This window comes from Seriola lalandi, unplaced genomic scaffold (assembly GCF_002814215.2).
Source record: "Seriola lalandi dorsalis isolate HSWRI2012SDOR001 ecotype SW California unplaced genomic scaffold, Sedor1 jcf7180002054314, whole genome shotgun sequence".
Lineage (NCBI taxonomy): Eukaryota > Metazoa > Chordata > Actinopteri > Carangiformes > Carangidae > Seriola > Seriola lalandi.
In genome coordinates this window covers 827274-854550 of record NW_019524867.1, presented here as the reverse complement: position 1 = coordinate 854550, position 27277 = coordinate 827274, and the positions used below count along the sequence as shown (strand labels likewise).

Below are 27277 nucleotides of genomic sequence, written 5' to 3'. Positions count from 1 at the left end.
ACTTGGGGCATGTTCATGAATGCACTGCCACGAGAGAGTGATCCCTGAGGACACCTATCAGCTCATCACGTGAGCAGTCACAGTAAACTTGTGTGAATTAACAGTCACTGATCACAGTAAATTACAACAGACAGAGATAACTTTGTCTCTTGCCGACGTCACATATTAGTCATAGCTTTAGATTCCGCCCTTACTTTGAAACTGCGTTCGTTGTTAATATGGATGACAAATTCTGTTATAATGTGTATTTTCTAATCAGTTTTAATGATATGCCTGGCCTTGTGTTCAGGGAGACTGTGTTCTGTGCAGCCTACAAATGCTTGTGGCTTAGGGGTTACATAGTTAGAGATGCTCACTGCTCATCTTCTCTCTGCTCAGTTTGGAGTCTTTACTAATGATGATGATGAATTATTCTAATTATGATGAATACGAGCGACATCTTTTTTGTGTATTGACCGTATATATGTGGTGACAAAACAGGAAAAGGAAGCTTCATACAACTGAAACAAAGATTTGTATTTGTAACAACAAGCAGTTTGAAAATCTTGAAATGCACATATTGGCGTCTTTGTTTTATTCAGATAAAATGCTCCTTTCAAATGCCACATTTAAGGCCTCTGTGAGAAATAAGTAATATTTTTCATGTCCAGTCAATCAACCATTTTCAATCATTGAAAAAATAGAAGTAATACTGCACAATAATTACACTCTATACATTTCATATAATTTGCATCAGAGAATGCCTCACGTTTACCATTCCCTGGTCAACATGTAGAGACTGTAAGTGACTGTTCTCTGCACCTGAGATGAGAGTAAGAATAAAACAAAGCTGAACTCTGCATAAGATTGAGCATTTTGAAAATAAAAGCCTCAGATTTTGTGATTGTTCCATCCCTTTTGCACTGTCCCGCCTGAGAGAAAACAACTGAAACGCTGTAAACACACTGAGATGATTTGGATACTTCAGTCCAGCTGCCTGTCTGAGTCCCCCTTTCCTCCCCCCCACCCCCCTCTTTGTGGCTGCAGTCGTTTGACTCCTACAGGCTGTTTGAGTCATGCAGGCTACTGGCCTGGCATCCACCTTCACAAGCCACAGCCCAGTTCAGCCTGGATCCAGTCTCATGGAGTGTAGCGCCTGCCCAGGTCGTGTTACTGCTGTCAGGATCAGCTCTTACTGTGTATAACTGGACTGTCTGAAGTTTAACAGAGTTTACTTCTATCAGCTGCTGTTGTTTTTCAACAGGGATTTTACAGAACTGCACAAAAACTGTTTATTCGTGGAATCAATCCAACTAAATGTGCGTTTGTGTGTGTGACACACAACATGAAAATTAGACAATATAGCTAAAAACTTCAAAATTATGAAATTTACTGATTGTAAAGCAATAAACTCTTGTTATCTTATTTTTTTGATTACATTAAGATAAAAAAGAATTTCTTAGTAATACCTGCTGCTGTGTTTGGTCAATAGTTGACCTTTTTACTGAGTGAATACAGTTTTCCAAAGATTGAGGCAGAATCATTTTACATTTGAAAAAAATAAACCAAAGGTTTATGAAAAAGTTTTTGCAACACTGCTGATTTTAGGAGTTGAGTGCAAAACAAATATGTGTTGTGCTTATAATTTGTCTAGTCTTGCAATTGTATAAAAGCCAAATGCTAGGATAACAAGAAAAACAATTTGAATAAGTAATTATGGTTTAGATTTTCAAAAATAAACCAGATGTGTTGCTCCTCTTCATCTATATAAGGTAATTTCTTACAACATCAGCAACTGGAAATACAAAGTTACTTATATGGTATACAAAATGTGTGCAAAAAAGCCATTATATTACCACAAAAGGTGAATATAAACTGACATAAAATAAAACACACTGAGGCACACAGGCATGTCCCTGTCCTTTCAGAGCTCAATCACACATTTGGCGTGGCCCTCCATCCCGACCTGACTGATCAGTCATCCCATCGACTCTGTCTTCATCACGTTAAACCTTCTGCCAGCGCTGGGTGGAGGGAGAGCCAATCTGAAGACCAGCAAAGAAGACCTGGTAACGGTGCTTCCACAAGATGAAGGCACCGAAGGCACAGACGAGCGCTTGGGCCAGGTTTAGTAAGATCTGGACCAAGAAGTAGAGTGTGAGTGTCCCAGTTATCACCTCACAGTCACTGACCCCCTCGTAGGTGAAGGTGCGGGCTATCGGGTCATCTTGATCCAGTGTGCACACGCAGTCCTCTCCCACCTGCTCACAGATGAAGCTACTGGTCTGTGTGTAGTGGTGTCCAGCGAACGCCATAACCAGCACCGAAATGACCAGGCCGATTGTACACAGGACAAAGTACAGGAGCTGTGAAGGGCGGAGGACAAGAGTGAGGTCATGCAAATTTACCTTGAAAGCTTTGATTGAAAAAGAAAGCTGCTCTGCATCTTCTACTCAGCAAGTTCTTTTTTTTAATTCCAGAAAGCTGGCTCCTGCTCTAGTCTGTTGTCTCATGATTAACCCAGAGTGCCAAAACTGTAGCTTAGAAACAGACATGCTGGCTCAGTGCCTATGGCAAGTTCAATTCAAAGAGATTACCCGCAATACTACAGAGCAAGGTCTGACCCTCAGAGTAGGAGTCCGGCATTTAACACAAAGCAGACAGAGCACATGTAAGACTGCCCTGCAGCTACAGCCGCTTCCCACCTTCAGCGCAGATCCTATGTGAGAATGTTTAACAACTGAGAGTGTCTAAAAATACAGATGTAAAATGTGACAGAAGCTTTGTGCTGTTTATGCAATTGCACAATCTCAATAACACTAAACCTTCATCTTAATCCATCACTTATATAACAGGAGCCCTCATCCGCTGGTGTATTTTGCTCTCTCTGTTATATGCTGCTTATGGAATTATGCAAGTGATGAGCGGTGCTTGATTTGAAATGGCATTTATGTTAATTTGGGAACAGCTGTGAAATCTGGAGTATAATTGGTTACAGGGAGATGTATGTACATCAGCAAGTACTTTGTTGAGCATTATGTGCTTTACTTAATGGAGATGAGCTGAAACACCAAAGCAGGAAGAAAGTGAAAGGCGTCAAAATTCATATTGTTGTTTACAGTCCATGTGGTGCCCTGAACAACCTTTTAGTGACCACATAAAAACGCATAGATCTTCCATTTAGAAAACTGAGTGTCTTGACAAAATATAGGAACGCTGAGCAATGATATCCGAGAGCTGGGACCCTTATCTGCCACAACAGTTACTCTTAACTTCAGAAAAATCTCCAGGTACATCTCCAGCATATTTTCTACTCACTACACCTGCATTTTAAAAGCAGAGCACCAAGAGTAATTAAAATGAATAAATATAACAGGAATATTCATGTTCACTGAGCTATTTCAATTGATGATACTGATAAATTAAAGCACAGCTGTTTTGAGGGTCATGACATAAGACAACAAATATTAGTAAAATCTTAACCTAAAAAGCTCAAATGCAGTGCAGGACTTCATTGAAAGAAACTGTTATATTCCAGCAAGGAAGAAATATTCATCATCATTAAAAGAGCATTTAATATTTTTCAAACAGTTTTTTGTATATTAAGATGTAATTTAAAATAGTCCCCGTAATTTTGATGATTCAGTGTCTGATATTATTTAAAGCTACACAATACAAACACACAATTTCAGCTGCACTTCTTAATTCAAAATGATACTGAAGTGCTTTGTAACAGTGTATGTAGATATTTGAACCTGGTATGCACAGAGCCAGACAGGGAAAAAAAGAGGAAACTGCTTCCAAGGACCTGCTTTTCAGCAGCAGACAATGGTGGACTGATTTTAATTGCCTTGAAATTCCAACTGCATATATTGTATGGCTAATTAAGCTGTACGATGCAGTTGCATTAATGAATGCACTCATCCACTCATAGGAATCCCTGCAGAGCTCTTAAACAGGAATGCAGTTAAATGCCTTCCTCTCTGTGCCACTGACAGTTACAGTTCCTTAAGAACACCCACCTAACAATTACATTATTAGTGAGTAAAACATTGTTCTCTGCAAAGGTCGTTTCTTTCTGCAGAATATACTGATCCATTGGATCATGTCCAAGTCCTATTGTGCATTAATAAGGAACTGGACTTGACACCATGCCTGACATACGATCACATACTTCCCTTTCGTTTTTGCAGAAAATGTGTAAGGATGGGTGTAAGCTCACCTTGACAATGAACTGCATAGATGTCCTCTCATCAGGGACGTAGGTGATACAGTACAGGATGAAGCCCAGGATGGAAACTAAACACAGCTGCAACAACACAGCAGAAAATATTTGGTATAACTTGGTTAGATTCACTCATATCCGAACATTTCTCAGCATATTGCTCATATTACAGCCTTTCATTATCACAAAGAATGTAATCACCCCATTCATTTCTGACTTGATTCACCCATGATATCATTTTAATATAGCCTATGGCACCTTGTTGCTGTATATGTGATATGCAGAATATGTGTTTGCTCTGAGACACAATGTAGAAACAATGATCTTGTTCTAGAAAGTCTATTGTGGCCATGTTTCCAGGGGTGTCTGTTAATATTGCATGATTCAGCAGTAAGCTGTCATCTGATTACATTACTCTCTCTCTCTCTCCCTCTCTCTCCCTCTCTCTCCCACAGACACACTCACTCTCTATCTCTACAGCGAAATTGGAGTCTTGTGACTAACGTTCAGCATCTTATTTAAATGTTTTTCCCAGGTTCTTAAGCGCTCAGGGTTCTCGGGAAAGTTCTTGATGACCTCAGTGTTTTTCACTTGGCTGAATCTCGTGAGCATCTAACTCGGGATGTTGGTGTCCAGGGATGTTTTCGAGGGCAGATGGCGTCTGTGATAGGCTAAGATGGGACCGAACAGGAACACGGTGTTGTTTTTTCTTTCACCACCATCACCACACAGTTAATCATTGTTCACTTGTAATCAAAAGAAACTGCAAACAACCATTCGATGGTCTCATTAAGTTTCCCCTAAACAGAAATTTAAACACTTTAAATGACACTTCAGCTGCTTTTAGTGTGTTACATCTCACTGGTAAACACCCTTAACCTCCTGTGGCGCTTCAAATGAAATTTCAAATGCTTTCACTGTTTAGAGTTCATTACTTTCTGTGCATGCTCTTCAGCTGTTAGTTTAAGTGCTGTCATTTTACAGTTAAATTTGAACTGACTTCAACTGATTTCACTCTAACACTTCAACTGACTTCACCTGGCACTTCCTTAAGAGCATCAGCTTCAACTGAACATTATTTCACATGCATTATGTGAAATGATGCATGCAAATAACAAGTTTTAAGGCTTTTAAGACACCCTACATTTTGTTAAGAAAATGCTGCCTTTCCTAGATACTCAACCGTAATCTTAATGTCAATTTTGAAGCTACACATAAAGTTAAATACATTAAGGCAATTCAAATATATGGCGTGAAAGTTAACGCTTTTAATGTAGTAGATGAGATGTGTGGTGCGTTTATGTGTGTCTACTGATGAGGCAGATGGTAAGATGACGAGGTGTAAGTATGCACAGCACATTGGCAAATAATAACAAGGTGTTAAGATATTGCTTAGGTGGTCAAAGGTCAAAGCGGGAGCATGGCATGCTGTGATTGGCCGGCTTGTTTCATCTGCCCAGATGTTGAGGATTTGTTGGACATGCAACGAAAACAACAGAAGTTTGCAGGTGGGCTCCTGTGACTGAGACGGATTGGAGATTCAGGAGTATACGGTCAGATGAATATAACAGATGGAGTTTTATCAGAACATGACAAATAGCGGTGATTTCCCATGCCTACAGTGACTGTCTGGCTGAGACAGGTTGGTAAGGGCCAGTGTTGACATGCAGTGTGCTGAGGATGGACAACACAGAGAGGGATATAGCTGAGGGTAATGCAGGAGTGTCAGAAATGGGAAGCTCAGGTTCCATGCAAACATGTGAATGTAGAGGCTGATTTTAGAGCGTAAGGATGGAGCTTACAATGATCCCAGCCCAGTGTGGCGTCTCCCTGGTCAGGAGTGAGGGGCTGATGGCCAACATGAGGAAGGCCACGGCTATGACGGCCACCCCCAACAGCAGCTGGAGCAGGGCGACGAGCAGAGGGAAGCGACACCATCTGCACTTATTGCCGTCTTCTGGCTCTGGGAAGTCATCTCTCCTCTTCTTGCCCTCCTTCATGTCTGAAGAATCTTTCTGCCCCTGCCTCATTTCCCCTTCTGTCTTCACACTCTTTTCCCTCTCTGTCCTCTCGACTTTTTCTGTTGCAGTGTTTGGGGTGGTTGAGTCTGCCTGCTGTTCGCCTCTCTACCCTACCCTTACCCTCCCTACTGAGGCCTCCTCTCACCATAAACCCAGCTTCGTTGCTATTTGGAAACAGAGAAGGCTCTGAACTAATATGGAAAACATTTGGACTGGATTCCTAAAGCCGCTCCAGTGCCACATATAGAGCAGGCAGCATACTGTGGAGGAAAGGAAGAGGAGGGAAGGGAGGGGGCAGGAAGACACAAAGGGGTATTCCAACACACGACAGTGAGAGGATTTCACTTGTAGTCACATTAAAGACAAGAAAGGGAAAGTACAGAGGTAAATCAGCAGGTATGAGTTAATGAAAAGCCAGAGCAGAGGAGGTCACACTTCATTTGAGATCAGGAGTGATTGGATCATTCTTTGTCAGCAGTGTTACACAAGAGAGCCATATGCTGCCAGCCAGAAAAAGTCACATGACTTACAGGAAGAAGTAATGTGATAATAAGGCATGTGAGAGGCTCAGATTTGGATGTTTTTGAACACTTTAATGTTCGCGAGAGGGTAACAGGTGTCATGTAATATCAGATTAACTTGCTGGAGACATTTATATAATGTTTGTAATTTGCATAACCTATATTTGGATGGAAAGATCCAGACCTTGCTTATTTTTTATCACCAGTGAATATAGTAAACACATCATGAATTGAGTGACATTGAATTATTTTTGTAAAATCTGATTATTCTTTCGATAGAAGTAATTGTTTTAGGAGATCATACAAAGTCAGAAAACTCCATTAGAATTTTTCCCGCCAATCTTTGTCACGTTGTTATTAATTATTATTATTATCATCATCATCATCATTTTATTATTAGTCAAAGACTCAGATGAAGGTAACAGAGCAGCGGCCATGCTGAGATTAATAAAGAACAGAGATGCACGTGTTTGAGCACACAGCTGGGCCGGTGCCATGGTTACTGACAACGCAGCTTTGGACGACTGGAGATGTATGAGTAGGTTACCCTGCCCTGCTCCGGGCAATAACACAAACTGAGAGCGCGCACGAAAGCGCACACACCTTGAGTGTTTGAAAGAGATCGCCTAATTGACGCTAATTCACATTAACATCTGTGTTTTCACTAAAGATTTGCGTGCACGTTATTTGAGCTCAGTTTTTCTCTAAATAAAATTAGATTTTTTTTGTGAGCAGTTGAAAAACTGTTCATTTCTGTCTAATTAGCCTGTTTATCTCACTAGAACAGCCTGTCCGCTCACTTATCAGCCCGCACTTGTTACAGCAGCACGAGCTGGAGCAGCGAAGTTTTGGAGACCATGTTCGATGCACAAACGCTGCTGTGGTGAACTCATGCTTCTGTGGATTATTAGTCTGTCTCTCTTCACGCCTTTTACTCTGCTACATTCTGCGCATGAATCACGTTTCAGCAACCAGGTCAGCGTCGTTTGGTCTACATCGCTGTAGGAACAGCGGCTGTAACACAGAGAAGGTCTAATTACCGGACTTTGTGCTGGTGCAGGCTACACGTGAGTCGGAAGCTGTTCCCCACCGGAGGCGCGCGTGCGCTCTAACCACAGCACCGACGGCTTTTGCAAAGTGGCTGCTCGGGGAACTATAGACATCAGTCTGAAGCTCAGCTCCACTGGAGGACACGCACCGTGCATCAACTCCCCTCAGCCGTCCGTGTGTGTGGTTCGTAGGATAACAAACATTCCCCAAAGAAGCTCAGGAGCGGATAACCAGCAGCAGAGAAGTGATGGATGAAAGAATACCACATTTACAGGACAGGCAGTTCATGGAGCACGCAGATTTCTTGGGGTGAGTGTCGCTTTTGGCAAACTCTGTCAAACTATGTCTAATAAACTGCTCTGACAGCCTGCTGAATAATCGGACACTTTCCTATTTACTTCAGGGTGGATTACCCCTCTCTCTACATGTGCAAATCCAAAAGAGGAATAAAACGAGAGGATGGTGGGAAGGTGAGCGCGGTTTCTTTTAGGAATCCTAAAATCCAGTTTATTGTTTTGATTAACCAACGTTTGTATGCTCGTTAAACTTACGCACAATTCATATGTTTTATACTGAAACTTTTTACTTCCTCTGTTTGAATACAATAAACGTTTGTCTTTTTGCCAGCAGGACGCATACAAGTTACCACACCGGTTGATAGAGAAGAAGAGGAGAGACAGAATCAACGAATGTATCGGGCAGCTGAAGGATTTGTTACCCGAACATCTGAAGCTGTCGGTGAGATCACGGCATTAAAAAAAAAGTTTTCACGTGCTTAACGATCCTGGTTTTACATGACAGAGATCTCGTAAACAGCCGACTTTGTTTTTCTCCATAGACGCTCGGGCATTTGGAGAAAGCAGTTGTCCTGGAGTTAACATTGAAACATTTAAACGCACTGACGGCTGTCACCGAGCAGCAGCACCAAAAGATCATTGCTTTGCAGAATGGTAAGATGAACAATCACGAGGTTAACAGACAAGTTTTTATAACTGGGTTTGCATTAGCCTGTTAAACTGGTGGGAATACATGAAAGTTTATTAATGTCTATATAGAGAAAGGCTGTGTTTGCAATAGCAGAGTTGAACAAATACAATGTGTGCAGTGGACGATGCGCATTTTGAAAGTACAACTGATAAATAAAACTCCTTATTTCTATATAGAAGATGATCTGTTCGCTTTGTTAATATGCAGACGTGCAAACGTGCTGCTGATAAGCGTCCGCCTGATCTTGTCATTGACTTATGATGAGCTACACCTTACAGAGTAATGCCCTGTTAATCTTTGAACTGCATGTCTCGCAGGGGACCGGTCCATGAAATCCTCCATTCATGCAGATCTGGATGCGTTCCACTCCGGGTTCCAGGCCTGTGCCAAAGAGGTCCTGCAGTACCTGAGTCAGTTTGAGAACTGGACGACACGAGAGCAGAGGTGCGCGCAGCTCATCAACCACCTTCACAAGGTGCTGGCGCAGTTCCAGCCCGGCGCGCCGCCGATCCAGCACCAGCTACCCGCCGGGGACGCACAGGATGGGCAGAAAACTGACAGTCAAGCCAACTGTGTCCCGGTCATCCAGAGGACCCAAGGCGGGGAGCTTAACGAGAATGACACAGACACGGACAGTGGATACGGGGGCGAGGCAGAGAAGAGCGATGGCAAAGATAAAGAATGTGAGCGCAATAAGACGCAGGGACCAAAGGCAGTGAAGATTAAGCAAGAGTTTGGAGATGAACGCGCTGCCAAAAAACCAAAGATGAACTGGTCTGGGAACGGGTTAGGGGGCGCAGACCCCACCAGGCCTGATCTGGCGTTAATGAACTCTTTGATGGGAATAAGCAGTGTGGGACAGCAGACACCAATTTGCATGCCTTTCTACTTCATCAACCCCTCAGCCGCGGCGTCTTACATGCCTTTGTTCGATAAAAGCAACATTGAAAAGTACATGTACCCAGCGGCTGCGGCTCTTGCGTCCCCTTTCCCCTGGCTTTACCCTGCACACGCGTCAGCAGCGGCGGCCGCGGCAGCTGCTGCCGCTTTCCCCGGCTTGTCTGCGCACTTTGGAGCCTCCTCTCAGTCCAAGGACTCCCACTCTCCAGACAGCGAGGGGTCACAGGAGGCTGAGACAAGCTCACCTGAGGAGCGTGAGGAAAGTCTCGCGAGTGACGACGGGGAGGGTGACGTAGGTGATACGTCCCAGGAGAACAAGAGCACCCCAGCTGATCCGTTTTCTGCTTGTCCAACGAGCTAATTTGTCTGTGTTACCTTTCTGTGCATTCTGCTGAGAAATTGATGTATATTCATTTTTTAAAATTAGGCTAGTTTTAAAGCGAGGTTTCACAGAAAGTGAGTTTCTCGTGTACAAGATCTTTGCGAAACAGGGGACAGTTGTGACGGCGCGTGCCTTTTGCACTATGCTAGATTAATCAATCTGAATGATTATCGACAATGATTGACACTAGTACACGACTGTGTTGTGCTGGAGTTAGTTTTTTATCCTCTTTGATAAAATATTTTGAAATGGCAGCATTGGTGCCAAAAACTTTGAGTACTATACCAGTGGGCAATATCCCAATCAGCGAGTCTCTTTGGATGTATGAAATTGCAACTGACCTCTGCCAAGGTTATAAAGAGCCTGGCTGACTCTGACTGTAAATATGATTACCTGGAGGACAGTCGGATTCATTAATATGTAAATGTGCACTAAATGGGCCTATAAAAGAAGTGCTCCTGGAAGTGTAACGCCTACAGTACCTCATCCCCAACTTTGCACGGGGTAGGCTTATTACTGTCCCTCACACACACACACACATACACACACACACACACACACACACACACACACACACACACACACCAGCTACTTTAACAATCACACATTGACAATAATGAGATAAATGGAGAGATATTGTGCCAGATTTCCCTCATCTCATCTTTACAGATCTTCAGTTTGCTCTGGTTTCCTTTACTTGTTTGTATGTTGTGAGGAAAAACAAAACAAATAAAAAGAAAAAAACAATCATAAAGAAGAAACCTTGCATTCACAAGGGGCTGCTTGACCAGCATATTGTACATCCCCTGAATGAGGCATTTCTGCACAGAGATGCAGTGACCTTCTGTACCTCCAGAAAATATTGTAGGATAGCACCTTATAGATCTTTGATATTGAATGTACCTGTATTTTCCCAGCTGTTAAAGTTTGTACGTAGGATGATCTTTACTCTTTGAGACGTAAAGTGCACTTTTTTCTGCTTCGACCCCCCCCCCCCCAGCAGTCACCTTATCATTTTGAAAGTCAATCACTGTAGGTCTCTTTGAACCCTTTTAATGTACTGAGTTGTCTTGAAATTAAAAAAAAAAAAAAAAAAATGTAACGTCAATTTAAAAGAGGGAGCAGAGACACCAGATGCTTCATGATGATTCATGCAGTAAAGTGGTGATCAAGTCATTTTAACAAAAACACTGCTCATTTCTTGCTCTGTCACGGCAAAATTATTCAAATCGTAATCAGATGTGAAAACCTCTGCACCCCATTACACGCCAGCCTATCCCTGATTCTGTGTTATATGCTATCATTATGTAAAACCTTGCTTTTCCAATATCTGACAAAGGTGGGAAAGAAGCTGATCAGTTATGATCTTTAACTTTACCTTGGCCTGTTTTCTAAGAGATTAATTCCTGCAAGTGTAGTGTTGTTCAGCTTTTTTAAGTTTCACATGTGACTGAATAAACAGATGATTTTCATGGTATTTTGCATACATGACATTGCTTTTGTAGTTTTCTTCAGCTGGTTTTGCCTCAAAATCTGTTATCAACTGTTATATAAAGTGGCATGTGTGTCTGTAAATAGTTTTTGTGAATATACCATAAAGTATACATGTCTATGTCAATGTTGTAGAAGTCTATGGATTTTTTTAAAGATTTAACTGAGCAACTGTTGCACATTTCGTTAATGCTTTACACATATGCTGTTCTAAATTATTGCTGATGAGTTGTAAAATAAATCTCAAAACTAAACTCTGCAGGCTTCTTCTTATTTAACTCAAAGTCCATGTTTATAGTCTCACATTATCAAAATACAGTACAGTACAGCTTCAGAGTTAATCTGTTCCAACAAATACCTACATGTTATTTTAAGGTCATGGGAAACAATACACACTAAGACACACAAGTTATGTGTGCAAAAGACAAATAGTTAAGAATTACAGTATTGCTAATATTGCTAATTGTTACAATACTGTAAACAATACTGGAAGTGCAGTAGATGAATCGTATTGTTACTAACACTTAATCAGCTGACAGGTCACAACGGAGGAATGTACAGTAAGCGAAGGCTTTAAACAAATGTCATGTGATAAAAGGATGATGAAGTGAGATTACCCTCAGTCTGTACAGGCTGTTGAAAAACAAGGGGCCTCCTCCCAACTAGTCAAAAGCTTTAAGCAGGATCAAATCCAGTCTTTGTTGTTGCCATTAACTGGCTTACTGCAATATTATTTTCATCTTCATAAATAATTCCATCACTCCCGATTTTGTGCTTTCTAGTAAACTTCACTTTTTTATCACTCAACTCACATTTTTGATAAACTTCTTTCAGTATCTTCATTCACCAGAGGGTAACTCTTGAGAGCAAGCGTGTTTTTTTCTATTATTATTTCTTATTTCACCAGAAACCATCCTCTTATAAACCTTATATGAAGTTGCCTTCTTAATTAACCGGGTGAATATGCATTTTATACACTGACAACATTTCTTATCGGTTCATTCTTTCTTTTATGGAGAAAAAAAAAGTACTTTTTCCTTCATTCTCTCCCAGCCATGTTGTGTCCACGTCTCTGTCATTACTGAGCAAATATTGCCATCTACTGGTGGAAAGCTTGGAAAACATTTAGAGGCCATACTGTACAAGACAGTTACAATGTCATTCCAGTTCACAGGCTAATACCCTAAGTCAACACGAACACCAGTTGTGACGCATCTAATTTTTGTCAGATGGTTTATTGAATCATGCAATCCAAGTCATATCAGCAGCCAGATACAGCCGTACATCTGTCAACACTGTGCAGTACATTAAGGCAGGAAAAAAATAAAAACAGGTTATGTACAGTCAACATCTTAAAGAGTTCTCTAAAACATACACAGTTGTAAACAGCGACCACAGCTATCCCAGGGTGGAAAAATGCACACAAGTGGTTTTTTTTTGTTTTGTTTTGTTTTTTTAAAGGGAAAATCCACCTTAATCTATAGACAATCACAGACAAGTTGAAACCTAATCATTTTAAAACAGGTTTCTCGTTAAACTGAAAAGCAGAGACACACTGTGCAGACCATGTGTTTGTGTGGTTTTGTAGACAGTGAATGTTACAGGGTGGACTTCCCCTCAGCATCACATCAACTGTTCATTCTTGGTTGACAGCACTGTCCACTACAGTATACAGTATGTGTTGCATGACTGGAAATAAATCAGATTAAATGTGAATGTATTTTACAGCACATAGTATCATGGTGACAATAATACAGTAGCAAAGTGGAAAACACTCTGGATAACATTCTCTCCACTGACATTTCTACAAAACACTTGACGGATAAAAGATAATTATAGTTTCCTCTTTGTTGCTGCTCTACTGCCATTTCTCTCCGTGCAGCAATGTGGCACTAATACATCTAACAACATTTGAACTAAACTGACTATGATCATTGCTTCAATGTCTCTGCTAAAGCTCTACTGTACATTACGTGAATACACCAACTGTGGAATGAATATAAGGCACTTTGATGTGATTAGCAGCTGAACTACAACCTAAGAGGGGCTTCATAACTTGGCTATTCTGACTGCACAGCCAACCACACAGACAGACACATATGTCTCTTCAATCACTAACTCACTCGCACACATACACACTGTAGCTGTAGCTATTCATCGTATTATCACATGCCACCATTCTTTTTAGAGTCAACTCACTGATTTACTGCACTGTGGGTGCTCTGCACATCCTCATATGGCTATATTGACATCACAATCATGCAACAAGACCTGCTATTCTTTGGCCACCAATCCTTACAGAAAAACAAGCGTAATACATTTGGCAAGAAAGATTCTGTTTAGTCATTTAACAACAATAACGACAAAAAAACCCAAAAAACCCAAAAAACAGCTTAAGATGATATCGAACACTGTTTCATTAGGCAGATATTACTGCGGGAATGAGGGCACTGCATTTTCATAAATGTGAATGCACCGCTTTGTAATAAAATATAACAATTCACTAAATAAAGCTGAAAAGTAAGAAAAAATTTACAGTAAGCCATCATTTTGGTACATATAGACAGTAACATTCTTCAGTAACAAAACTATTAACCATTTGTGCATAGTTTTAACATGAACAGACAGTCGGAGCTACAGGAATAGATTCTGATATGCAAAATGATCGATTCTAGACAGTTTCACTAGAGACACAAGAGGATCCTTCATTACTTATACAAGAACCAGTCATTATGCCCGATAAAATGTATTCACTGCAGATATAGGATATGATTTCAAAGATATAGAGTTCATAGATTCACATACCAAGATTCTCAATAATACTGTTCAAAAGGCAATCATTTTGAATCGTGATGTTTGTGAGAAAAAATACAAATCATTCAGCAGGTACTGAAGTGAGAGTAAAAGTACATTAAGTGGATATGAATGAAGTCCACACCAGCCTGATGTTTAGAAAGTCCTGACATGTTCAGACTGTGCTGCTGTGTTTTTCCTTCATGTCATAACTTCTAGCTATCTTACATTACCAACAAGTGCTCAATGACTTCCATTTCAACATCAACATTGTTCCTTCACTATTTGAGTCTTCACACTCAAGGCTGCCAGGTAATTGAAACAACAGTGCATAGTAGTGTGCTACTGAGGTATCCTGTACTAAGATATCCACATATACATGGGTTGTGGAGTGACGTGGGCTCTGGAAGGGAGACTGGATGCGTTTCTTCCATTCAGGACTGTCTCACACATAGATCCCCTCTGGGTTCAGGCCAGAACTGAGAGGGCTGTGGAGGACCCGGAGGTGACTGGACATAGGGTGGGACGACACAGGGCGCTTCAGTGAGCCAGAGAGGGGGACTAAATCTGAGAAGAAAACACGTGAAAAGAAAGAAAATTGGAAACAATACTCTGAATGTAAACTCCATTCACTGACAGTAAGATTTGAACTCCTGTTTAAAAGGGTCAAGAATAAACTTTTGTGCTTAAATGTATTTCTGTGATTTGGTGACAAAGATTTACAATTAACATTTCCACAGAGAGATTTTTTTATTTATTATTGAATTTACCTTTTTTTTTTGCTATTTATTTAAGTTCATAAAAAGTACCAATACATTTCCTGATTACAAAATAGAGTCCAGTGTATGCTGCATGATCTCTATCTGCTTTGGTGCCACCAGGGGTAGCTGCTGAGCCGTGCAGCGAATTAGCAGATGCAGTGAATTTTATGGCTCAGCAGAAAAGGTCCTGCTGATTTGACACACATGAACTGGAGATGGTTACTAGAAGGACATGAACACTCAGTTCATTACTTTTCATATTGAAAACCATTACCATGAAGGTTAATAAAGAACCCTATGACTTTAAACAATGTAATTTTGAAGTGCACACCATGCAGTAAGAACCTCTTTGGATAGGTCAAATATTTAAGTTTGATTGAGATTCTGTTAAAGGACATAAATCAAATTAAACATGTGCAACCATTAACGCTCACTGATACCACTCTTTCACACATCCATGCATTTCATTTAGAAGTAGACTGGATTAAAGTTTTTCTCAAATTCAGGTCAAACATGAAATCCAGTATGTAGCACTTTATGAACATGAGTTCTTAAAAGCAGTGGACATGTTGAATACTAAATCATTCATAGGTGTGCTTGAAGATAGAGTTTTAACTTTTTTTCTTTTTTTTTTTGCACATCTGGAGTTTATGTGCTTGCAGACCTTTTTTCTGTACATTTGGGTTCCAGCCCATAAATGTTGTTTTCCAAGTCCGGATATCCAGTTCTTTGCTTGCAAGCTTAATTTTACAAGCTGGTCTCACCTCAAACTTGTTTCTGAGAGTCAGCCTTAATTAGTACTCATGACTCATTATGGTGTTAGTACTATAGTACTGTAATGTTTTTAATTAGCAGCTAGCCAATAGCTGCTAATGTGATGGGGACAGCCTGTGCTGTATTGTGACTGCTCTCCCATTATTCAGTGCTCTTATGTGTCAGCTCTCTGCTGGTCTCCTGTCGGATGACAGAGCTTCACAGAAACTGCTGAGTTTGTGATACGGGGACAACCTGATGGAAGAAGTGAAGGATAGACAGAGACCATACAGTGATTGAATGACGCCAGGTCTGCCTGTATCCAGGCAGCTGTTGGCATGGAGACTGTAATTGCTACTGGAGTGGGTAAAAACTAATACTGTACTCTTACTACCCCCGCCCCCTCTTCATTTTCTCTATCACAATCTTTCTCACACACATACACACACACAAACTCTGAGCTGAGTCATTTCCTCTCAGCGGGCTGTCAAGACATGAGGTAGAAAAATAATAAGTGCCTTTTTCGAACAAAATGACTTTACTAATTCACAGGCAAACGGCACTTCATGTACTTAAAAAAAAAAAAAAAGAAGTCATTTGTCACCTGTGAATGGCAACTGAAGAGCATCGTTTATCCTGAGACAACCTGCACTCTGACATATGATTAAGTCGTGATGGTTCGAGTCAGATCAGTTCAGATCAGTAAGAGCTAACTGACCCTGATGTCGACTACATACTGTGCCTTCAAAGTCAGTTCCCTCCTCATCATTTATGTCCGCAGCAGCAGATACCTTGGTAAATAAGACCATTAGACAGCTACAACTTATTCAGGATGCTGCTCCTCGGGTTCTTCCTACAGTCCTCAGGTCTTTGCACTGGCTTTCAGTCAGATACAGAGTTGACTTCAAAGTTTTACCTATTGTCTATAAGTCACTTTCAGAAATGTTCCATGCATATGAGCCCAATTGGTCTCTAAGATCTGCTGGAGCTGGTCAGTTAGTGGTGCCTAGAGTTAAAACTAAACAGGGTGAAATGGCTTTCAGCCACTATGCTGCCCACTGCTGGAACCACTGGAGATCAAATCTGCCCAGACTTACTGGCTTTAAAAAGAAACTTATACTGCTCAATTTTCCTCTGCCTTCATCTAAATTTTAATCTTGCACTTTGATGAGATATTACCTAATCTGCGTTTTTACACTGTTTTCTTATTGTGCCTTATGCTTCTTGTATTTCTGTTAAGCACATCGAATGATCTCTGTGTATGATAATGTGCTATACAAGGAAGATCTTCATTTAGTGCTTAGAACAAAATGACATTACCTATACCATGACTGCTGTGGCCACTTTCATCCTCAGCGGGTTCAGCAGGCAGCACTGTGACTTTGGTGCCCGTCTGCTTGATGAACTGCTGCAGGTTAACTTGCCTCAGCTCCTTGGTCAGCTGCTCCAGCTCGTGCTGCATGTCCTTCAATGAAACAGCCACAAGAGAAAGCGATTCGTCAGGAAACAGTAAAGCAAACCAGCAGCTCGAAACCGACTTCTGCAGGCACAGGTTATATGAGACTGTGTTTGAGTATTTGAGTCCAGGCAGAAGCAATATTACTTTAACGCCTCGCGTGCTTTGTCAGTCTCAGTTATTATTAAACAGGATATAACATATATGAGTGGGAGACAGAGTGAGTACTCAAGGCTGACACTCATAGTCCTAAATGACATACACTTTTCATAACCCAAGGTTTTATTTTTTAGGTGTAGGATTTAGTGGCATCTAGCAGTGAGGTTGCAGATTGCAACCAACCGAACACCCCTCCCCTCACCCCTCCCTTTCCAGTTATGTAGGAGAAGCTGTCAGGTAATGTAAAAAGGTGAAATGCCCTCTCTGGAGCCAATGTTTGCTTTGTCCATTCTGGGCTCCTGGATAAATATGGCAGGCTCCTGCTCCCTATGTAGATATGAAGGGTTCATTTAAGGCTGATGAAAACACAGTGATTTGTAGTTACAACTGGGTGATGAGACACTAATGAAAACATAATTATGAATAATATAGTCCATTTCAGCCCATGGATCCCCCTAAATCATACACACTGGCCCTTTTAACTGGCAGCGATTCAGCATCACGGTGAGGGATGATTCAGTTGGACAGATGCTTAAATGCATTCTTGCTGAAGGATGGTCTCCCTTATCACTGCATCACCCTGCAGCACTATTTTGTTAAAAAAAAAACTCACAGTAGTGAAAAATAGGTGCTCGAATGCATCTCACCTGCAGTTTTTTGCTGCTTTGTCCAAGGGACCTGTCCACAGCTCTGCAGCTGCTCTCCAGCTGGACGGCCTGTCTCTCCTGGGCTTTCAGCTCCGCTTTAACCCTGAGGACCTGAGCCCGGGCCTCTGCCTCACTGACCCACTGGGTCTCCTGCCGCTCCCTCTGCAGCCGCTCCTCTTCCAGACCTGCCTCCACACCCTGATGGGACAACGAGACAAACAGCTAAGGACAAAGAGGAAAACTACACAACATACAAACACAACTAGACTGGCTGGTAATAGCTAAATTATGATGAAAAAGAAACAACTATTCTTTGATTGTTGGGTGGTTGTATTTATCTTTTCCCAAAACTTTCTACAAAAATGCAATTTTTTAATCCCAAAAATCTCCCACAGATAGCACACCTGTACCATTGCCAGCTTTTCTTCAATCTCCAGTTCACAGCCCTGCAGGCGTCCTCGTAGCTCCTGTAGTCTTTCCTCCAGCTGTCTCTCACTCTCTAGCTCAATCTGCAGCTCAGTGGCCCAAAACTCCTCCTCCTCCATCTCCACCTCATTCTTCCTCAGGTGCTTCTCCAGCCTCAGGATCTCCTCTATCAGCCCTCCTCCTGCACCTGGGTCCCCGATGCACCCTCCACCTCGCCCCCCTCTCCCCTCAGCCCAGGCTTGCAGCTCAGCCTCATAAGCCTCCAGCTTCTTCTCCAGCACATTGAGAGTCTCTCTCTGTATACCGACCAATCTGACCAGATCTTCCATGCGGCAGGCCCACAGGCCAGGAGATGAGGTCCCGATGGCTGGTCCTCCATGGTGGTGAGTCCCACCGTTTCCCAGGAGAAGTCTTCGTTTAGCCTCAGCCTCCCCGATCCGCCCCCCGCTCAGTATCTCCCTAAGGCCTCTGGGAGCGCCGGTGAACGTGAGAGACTTGCGGCGCGGTTCGCGGCGGCGGAGGGAGCGATCGTTGGGATGACGAAGCTTTGCAAGAGGAGGGAGGCTCTGCCGATGCAGCCCGCGTTCAGGTCCCCTGAGAGAGGGTCCTTCTGAAGGGGGTCGTTCAGTCAAGGAGGGGCCTGTGCGATGCAGGATCAGCTGGACATCACCAGCATACTGGCCCCAGGTGTTCAAAGAAACCACAGGGCTCTCATGAGGGGCTAGGTGACGCTCGCTGTCCCGCCATTTTTCTACCAGAGTGTATCTCCCAGTGCGACCTGCAAACATCAACAGCACACTTTGGAAAAAAATGTGACTTCAAACTGATTCTGACTGTATCTAAAACTGCTTTAAGCCATTTTGACCACTAGAAGGTAAAAAGACACACATGAAACACGGCCATGATGTTCTAGCAGCCTATGGAACTGTTAGGATAACATGTCGGCACACAACTGTCCTCTTAAATATTCAGCAGACACAGAGTAACATTATCGTCACATTGGTGTCATGTTTCATCATTTTTCCACCTCAAAGTTGAAAAGTTAAAATTTCAAGCAGCTGGTCTGAGTGTGGTTTCTGAAAACAGCTTACAGTGGTTTTATAAATAAGATGAGAGCATTAAGTCTCAACCATACAGTAAAAAATGCAGGCTGGAGAACAGAACTGTCAGCCACAGGAGTAGAAAAGCTAGATCTACAGTGTTGCGTGATTCGATGTTTATCACAAATATTTGCTCAATGCTGTTTAGAGAAACCTAAACATAACACTTATAGTAGTGTGTAGACAGAAACACTTGTAAAATGCCATAGCACCACATCAATGTTGACTTAACATGGTGTATATGTTTTTAATATAAAAAATAAAAAGAAAGATAGAGGAGGGGGCTAAGAAGTGCTGCGTTCTCAGTTTGGCAGGAGAAAGAGGGATGAGTCAGACTTTCCCTCCTACTACACTCCGCTTTGTGGGAAGTGATGTCAATCCAGTCTGCTCAAGTGCCCCCGTTCCTGAAGGAGCCATATGGGAAAAGGGGGGTGTGTGTAGATCCAAGAAAGAACCAATATAGCCTCTGAATATAACCCACTGAATCTCAGCAGGAGCTTAACATGTAGGCAGGAGACCCATTTTGGACATTTGGATATTTTTTTTAATTCTCCAAGTGTGAAGAAAATTGGGAAAGTTTACAGGAATGCAATGGAAGTGAATATCATATTAACAGATTTAATATTTTTGTTATTAGCGATTTGGTAAACTACTTCAAGATGGAGGTGAAGCTAAGGGGTGTTAAACAGTGAGGTTATCCTACATGATGGTAGTGTAACACACAGACGAACACATCAGCCAAACCCCACTCACATTTCGTTGGTTTAAAATGTAGTGACAGCATAGAGTGTCTGCAGGTTTCCTGCTGCTTCACCTGAAATTTCACCATCTCTCCGTCAGTGTGACACAGAGGAGTCACTAACAGCAACAGGAATAACCAAGTGACAAAAGTGGCACCTGATCAAGAATCCAGCCGTGTGGAAATTGTAATTTACTGTTCCCTGTGAAACTATGACAACACCACAAGAAGTACGCAATCATTGGACTCATATGTACATGATATTGTTCGCCAAATTATTTCTACTAGCCAACAACAAATGTCTTTAAATAGCAGTTTCCTGTTTTCACGAATTCTGCTGATTGATTGCTGTATGTAAGCCAGAAACACGACACGGGAAAAGTGCTCAAACTAAGACATCAATCTTGTAACTGGCGCATTGTATAAACTCATTCAACAACTAAGTTACTGCAATAAAAATAAATAGTAAGAAGTTCTTGAAGGTCTGAGGACAGCTTGTATCTGAAGTGTGCTTTTCTTTTAATATTTAAAATGATTTACCGATGGCCTGGGCCAGAGCAATCACCACTTCCTGGCACGTGGTTGCCTCAGTAACCCCACAGACGACCCTCTGGACTCCATCCACCCAGACCTTGAGCTCCATGTTGGGTCAGAAGCGAGGGGGCCGGTTGTGGTGTGTTGGCCCCGACATTATTGAAGGTTCCAGTGGTGCAGGGCAGTCGAAGCCCCTCTGGCTACTTCACTGGAGAGGAAACAAAAAGGAAAACAGGAAACAGTTAGTCCGGATGTGCTCAAGGCCAGGGTTATAATGCTCAGTCACCTTTAAGGACAAACAGTCCTGCCTTTGGTAATACCTACTAACACAAGTACTCAGAAAACAGAAGGTACAGACAGGCTATTTTAGAAGAGGTTCAAGGTAAGTTGAGATTGGACAGCCAGACATGCCAGGATCAGCTGGCCATTACACTACTGCTGTTTTGTTCTTCTCTATGAATAGGTACATGTCTGTTGGGGTGCAAAAAGAGTGTGCCAGCAGACATTCCCAAGCCCAGTTCCTGCTTTTGTACAAAGAATTACATGGAAGCAGTGAAGACAGAGCAGGAAGACAGACTCACTCAGTGACACAGAGCAGATGGGAACAGAGAGTGAAACAGAGAAGGCAGAAAATGTAATCTAAAAAAAAAAAAAAAAAAGAAGAAAAGGGAGTCAGAATCAAAACATGAGAGTGGAGCTGGCACAAGCAGAGCACTGTACTGGTCATTAGAGCAGGGAATATTATGATAGGTAAAAATACAATAATACAGTAAAGACGGGGGTGTATTCATGTGGTTTGTTTCCATTGAACTGACCACTGACCAATTTAAAGTCTGAAAAAAACGCATATATGCAGATATGAAATATGGTTACTCACATTACCAGACTTAGAAAGCACATGTTAAAAATGTGAAGGTTAAGTACTGACAGTGTATGAAAAACCCATTTAAAAGGAGCAGATCCTTCAAAACGTTCTTCAAGGACAGTGTTCAGGGAGAGGATGAATGGCATCCCTCCAGATCTGTATCACTCTCCATGGATCTAACCTTCAATGCACCTACTCTACTGAGTCAAAAGGTCCTTTTGTTCACCAACCCCCCACCAATTACACCTCCCCCGGGCCACATATTCTCTATCCACCTTCACAAAGTCACCAGCCTGTCCTACCCACAACCCACTGGTTTTCCAAATGTGGTAAAGACATTAGGCAGAGCTGTAAGGCATTTGTAGAAAGAGACCACTGGAGATGCAACTAATGATTGTCTTCATTATTGATTATTCAATCTTTTTTTGTTAAATCAATTGTTTATTTAATAAATACCAAATAAAAGGGTCAAATATATCCATCCCAAGTTCCTAAAGCCTAAATGACATCTTCAAATCCCTTGTTTTGCCTGATTAATAGTCCAAAACCCCAAAGTGTTACATAAACACAGAGACAAACAAAAAATCCTCACAGTTGAGGAACTAAAAAATAGCAAATGTTGGCATTTCTGCCAATTTTCAAGTGTGTTAAGCTTAGAAATGTGGTATTAATCCAGTGCGTACAGTCTGTGAATTTGCATGTACTTGAGTGTCACTTTTATCGGTGGCCTGGCTCTCTATTCTTGGTGAATTCACAGCTGGTTGGAAAGTGCTTTTGTCCTTCATTCAGACTGCCCTTAAATGGCATTAAGAGCTGAAGGATAGAGAGGAACGGGAAAATAGTCAGACACATGCACAGCACGCTGCAAGATTTTTCTGCAGTGACCCAAAACACTGTCACCATTTTGTTTAACCCCCCTCTCTAGGGGGGGTGAGGACTGAGTAGGTCTTGATGCAAAGCAGGCATAGCGGATCAGCCAGGGAAAACGTTTGGATACACTGGAGGGGGAAGGAGAAAGTTCTCTAAAATAATACTACCTATAACAACATTTTAAGACTAATGGCATCTGCATCAGAGGGAGGGATTTACAAAGACCAATGCATGAATTGCTCTACACTGCACTGGCATTAGGGCAAAATGTAATTTTTTCCCAATCGAATTCACAAATAATAACAAGAGACAAATATTCAATCAAAGCAGAACATTTCATGTGCAGTAAAGACAGAACAAACAGGCTGATTCAATGCCTCTTCCTTGCACAAGCTCAGGAAGACTCAGCGGGGCATTTACAAATGTCACTTGCTCTGGTCCGGACACGTAACATTTATTTTCATTAACATTAACCCAGAAAACCCAACTGATATTACAGGCACAGCGGTGTGGGGCGGATTGCCATCCTGAGCTCTGGAAGCTCCATTCCTCTGGCCCGTCAAAGCCAAAGCCTGGGGAGATGCCCGCTCCCTGATCAGTGCAGCTCGTCGTATGCCAGAGGGGCATTTCATGAGGCTGAGGAGGGCTTAAATTCTTGTGAATTCTATCTAAGCTCAGTTCAGAGATGATCAACTGCAGCAAAACCTTAAACCCAGATGACTTGAGCGCCTGCCTTCATTTGTTTCAGACTTTCGGACTGGAGATGTGTTCCTCTCTGAGCAGTGAAGTGTGTGAGCAGCACTGAGCAGCCTGCACGCCCACCTCCCCGGCTGCTGGTGACACTTTTCCAGGCCTACAGGAGCACACCGAGTTGGCAGGGAAAATGCCTCAACTGGCTGCTGGTGTAAACAACCTACCATATGCTCCTGTGGGGGCTCCAGCACGACCACATACACCATGAAGAAATACTGGAGGAGCCTTTCCTGTAGGAGCTTAAAAAAAAAAAAAAGGTGATGCCTCTTTTGGGGATTTACAGTCTGTCAAGCATCACAAACTGGCCCACGGATCATGCAGTTGAGCAGTTTGCTGAACAAGGGGTATTTGGGGAAAACAAAATGGGCATTCATTACATTAAAACAAAACCAAGGGTTTCCTAAGCTTGACTCAGGAGAAAGTCTGTAGGGGAGCAACTGAACCAAGCTGAGACAAACGATCTCACAGGAAATCACTAACGTTCCACAAATACTACCTTCATGAACAGATGCTATTACACAATGCTTCTTGTTCTTATTGTTGACTATTGTTCACTGAGGTGGAAAACAATACATCCATTTCATGAAGTACGGAAGTTCAGGCATTGTAAGTTTGAAGGAATGTACTATATATATACACATAGCTAATGAAAACTAATAACTAATTAATCATAGAAGGCTACTCCCCTGCACTATTGTTAATTTAAAACAATAGGACACTTCTTACAGACTGGAACAACAGCAGTCTGTTGTAGTACTTAAACCTCCTTGCCTATTGCTAACCAAACTTTAATTCAAATTGCACTCCCTGTAGAGTAACATGTAATTACTAGCAGTTTATACTCTGCTGTAATTGGTAACAGATCTGTTGTGAAATAGATCTCTGTGAGCAGCCAGGGACAGACGCTGGTTTATTGTGGAGGCACTGGTGGTAACTTGGTTGGAACAAACCGGAGAAATCTTTTTCCTTCCTTTCAGTTCTTCCAGATTGTCATCAAGAGCTACAGCCCAGAATAATCCCTGAGCCTAAAGCATATTTGGGTGGCAACAGTATGCCATTACTGTAAGGATCGGACCCCTGCTGTTAAAAGTTAATGGTCTTGCGGTGGGAACAAGATAAAGAAGTTCCTCATCACAAATATGCCAGCCCGGCCTGTATACCATAGTCTCTGCAAATGTAAACATTACAGAACATGGCAAAGACTGTTGCCAGAGACGGGCCTTGATCCTGTGGAGTGGAAACTGATAACAACCTGGGTATGCATTCCTGGGCTGTGAGAATGCAACGGGCCATGACTAAGAGATAAGAAAGCTATGAGTCCGTCTGCTCTGTGATCTTGATGGCTATGCAGCATACTACAGCTATGCAATGACACTTCAATGAACTGCACCCAGTTTGAAATGGATAATCATGACAACACCAGCACACTGGAGTTTGCAACATACTGAATAAATTAAATGAGCAATTGTTAAGATGACATTTCAGAAAAACTCAAAAGATTGAACCAAAGTTTCTATGAGTTTTCTACTGGTATCCCCTTTTTTCTATTTTCTATAGTGTCAGCATCCTCTCAGGTAATTTAGTGTCTCAGCTGCATTAGTCTCTACACATCAATGAGACCTAACACCTACAATAAAGATAACTGTCAATTTATGTGCAATTAAGAGGTGAGATTATGCATTAATGAGAAAAAAAGACAGTTGCAAAAAAAAAAAGAAACGTTTTTGAAAACGGTGTGTTGTAGCCCGACTACTTAAAGAACCAAAGTAACTCCATAACAGACAAAAAAGGAACAAGCATTGGCAAGCACTTTCTCAGAATTTTAAATCCAACTCCAAATTTGTACTCTTGCTCCAATCTGAAAACCGGGGTGTTTGGGATTAAACCCACATCCAGTCACACTACAAAAAAACACCCACAACTCCTGTGAGCCTTCCAGTGGCCCCTGCCCTGAAGCAAGACTCCCCCTTTCTCTCTCTGCCTGGCTGATATTAAACTATTAGGCACTAGAGCAGCCTCCCGTATTTGGGAGGTCAGTGCTGGCAGGATCTCGAACATCTGGACGGCACGTTCAGCCAGCAATAATGCCGCCTTTGTTCCCTTGCCATATTCACTGCTCACTAGCCAGCTTTGAAGAGCCAGCAGGGCAGGCAGCGGGCTCCTGCACCGGGGCAGAGGCACAGCGGGGCAACAAGAGGCCTCTGGCCAAGGTTTACATGTTACAGCGGTTTGTAAGACATCATCTGGTGTTGAATCACACTCCTGCATATGAGCATTTATAGAACTAAAATGGTTGTACAGCAGCAGCTGGAATTGCAGACGCACAAGAAAAGTGACACAACTTATTTATTTTTCCAGTCTGTACGTAGTTCTTTGCAGCCTGGTCTTCATGGTGCTATGACACCCTTAAACAGAGCAAAGACCACTGAATTATATGATTCTATTTCTACACTACAGCGATCGTCAAAGATCACAAAGCATAAGGTTATGAGACATAAAACCATGGCTGTGTGAGGCAACTCTACAGGTTGGTTCCTGCAACACCTGGTGTATGTTTCTGAGTTGAGAAGAAGACTTATGCTTTAGATAGAATGAACTATGAGGGGAGTTATTTTTCATGAATTCTGTTATAATTACTGATAAATAAATGTTTTGGAGACCACTAGAGATTATGTTTACAGAAGATGCTCAACCTCATGAGAGACTGTTTTGTGAAAAAAGGGCAAAGCAACATTTTAAGTGAAGACTCTAAACATCTCGGCCCGTTTACCTCAGAATAGTACTGTCAGAATCAACCATAACACATAATGCTTTTAAGTGGTCTCATCTCGCCCACTGGCTGATAAAGACATAATTAAAAGCAGTAATTGCTTAATATTTCGGAACCGAACATCCTGGAAGACACAACACATTGGTGCCTTCGTTCATTAAAAGGCACCTCCACCTCATATAGTTGGGTGTCGAGTGGGACGAGGCTGGAGAAATGGCGATAATGGGCTGTAGTGGGCTCAGAGAGTAGCCGAACTATTCCACTACTGAAATGTTTCCGTTATCTCAGCCTCCTCCTCACAACTACAACGGGCTCATCTGCAGCACATCCTACTATAAGTAGATCCGTGTAATGGTCTTACCTTTACGGTGCAAACAGGATTCAACTCAGTGCTCCCAACCCGAAGTGAAGTTTAGGGGGAAAACACAGGTAAAGACGGGAATTCCGCAAAATGTTGTCCTTCTTCAGCATTGCCCAGTAAATCACTTCCAACGAACTGCGACAAAGTACCGCTCAGCTACTGGACACACACACAGTACAAGGCTACGGACGCCTCTGAAAATAGATAATTGACGTTTTGATCCTCTGTCCGAAAGTTTGTGTCTGTCCCCTCTGTGCGCTGTAGTCTTTTGCGGTCTCACCAATAAGCTGCGGAAATTGCCCCTCTCCCCCGTTTCATTACCCCTGCTGGTAAATACATCGCATTGGAACTGGGACACCGCAAGGCATTGTGGACTGTTTAAAGCTGCAATACACTCTGAAGGGGGAGGCTACCTGCAGCCAACTTTTACACACCCCGGACATCTGAACAGTAGTACGAGAGTTTATAGACTCTTCTTTTCGATAAGATACTGACAGAAGGAGCCCCACCTAAAATACTTACACACGAAGTTATCAGCAGTGACTATGAGCAAGGCAGGGTAAATCTTGATATCAAAACTCTAATATATCATGAATATATATAATATAAAATGTATATTTTAGCCTATTTGATTGCTTTCTGGATGTCCCCTGAAACTTAATATTAGTTGGGGTCAGAATCCCATTGTAAAAGTGCAATAGTCAAAGTTGTTCATAAGAGATCTGTTTTCAGAG

General features: G+C 42.1%; 3 protein-coding genes across 5 annotated transcripts; 1 reads left to right on the top strand and 2 right to left on the bottom strand.

Annotated features, from left to right (window-relative positions):
• Positions 1-1257: 1257 nt before the first annotated feature.
• Positions 1258-6426, bottom strand: sspn (sarcospan (Kras oncogene-associated gene)). The gene is made up of 3 exons (XM_023406706.2): positions 6007-6426; positions 4202-4288; positions 1258-2345 (listed from the first exon to the last, which is right to left on the bottom strand). The coding sequence occupies exons 1-3, from the start codon at positions 6232-6234 to the stop codon at positions 1986-1988; spliced, it is 675 nt and encodes a 224-aa protein (XP_023262474.1). The 5' UTR covers positions 6235-6426; the 3' UTR covers positions 1258-1985.
• Positions 6427-7208: 782 nt separating this feature from the next.
• On the top strand, positions 7209-11810 carry bhlhe41 (basic helix-loop-helix family, member e41). 2 transcript variants are annotated; one of them, XM_023406711.2, is made up of 5 exons: positions 7209-8105; positions 8200-8266; positions 8424-8534; positions 8635-8746; positions 9101-11810. In XM_023406711.2, the coding sequence occupies exons 1-5, from the start codon at positions 8044-8046 to the stop codon at positions 10042-10044; spliced, it is 1296 nt and encodes a 431-aa protein (XP_023262479.1). In that variant the 5' UTR covers positions 7209-8043; the 3' UTR covers positions 10045-11810. The 2 variants fall into 2 exon arrangements, with proteins under 2 accessions (XP_023262479.1, XP_023262480.1); XM_023406712.2 differs by having other exon boundaries at positions 7212-8105; positions 8427-8534.
• Positions 11811-12772: 962 nt separating this feature from the next.
• On the bottom strand, positions 12773-26890 carry rassf8a (Ras association domain family member 8a). Of its 2 annotated transcripts, none has more exons than XM_023406702.2 (6): positions 26544-26890; positions 20931-21132; positions 18530-19329; positions 18126-18323; positions 17184-17328; positions 12773-14916 (listed from the first exon to the last, which is right to left on the bottom strand). In XM_023406702.2, exons 2-6 carry the CDS (start codon positions 21031-21033, stop codon positions 14795-14797), a joined length of 1368 nt encoding a protein of 455 aa, XP_023262470.1. In that variant the 5' UTR covers positions 21034-21132; positions 26544-26890; the 3' UTR covers positions 12773-14794. The 2 variants fall into 2 exon arrangements, with proteins under 2 accessions (XP_023262470.1, XP_023262471.1); XM_023406703.2 differs by having other exon boundaries at positions 18536-19329.
• Between the last annotated feature and the right edge of the window lie 387 nt (positions 26891-27277).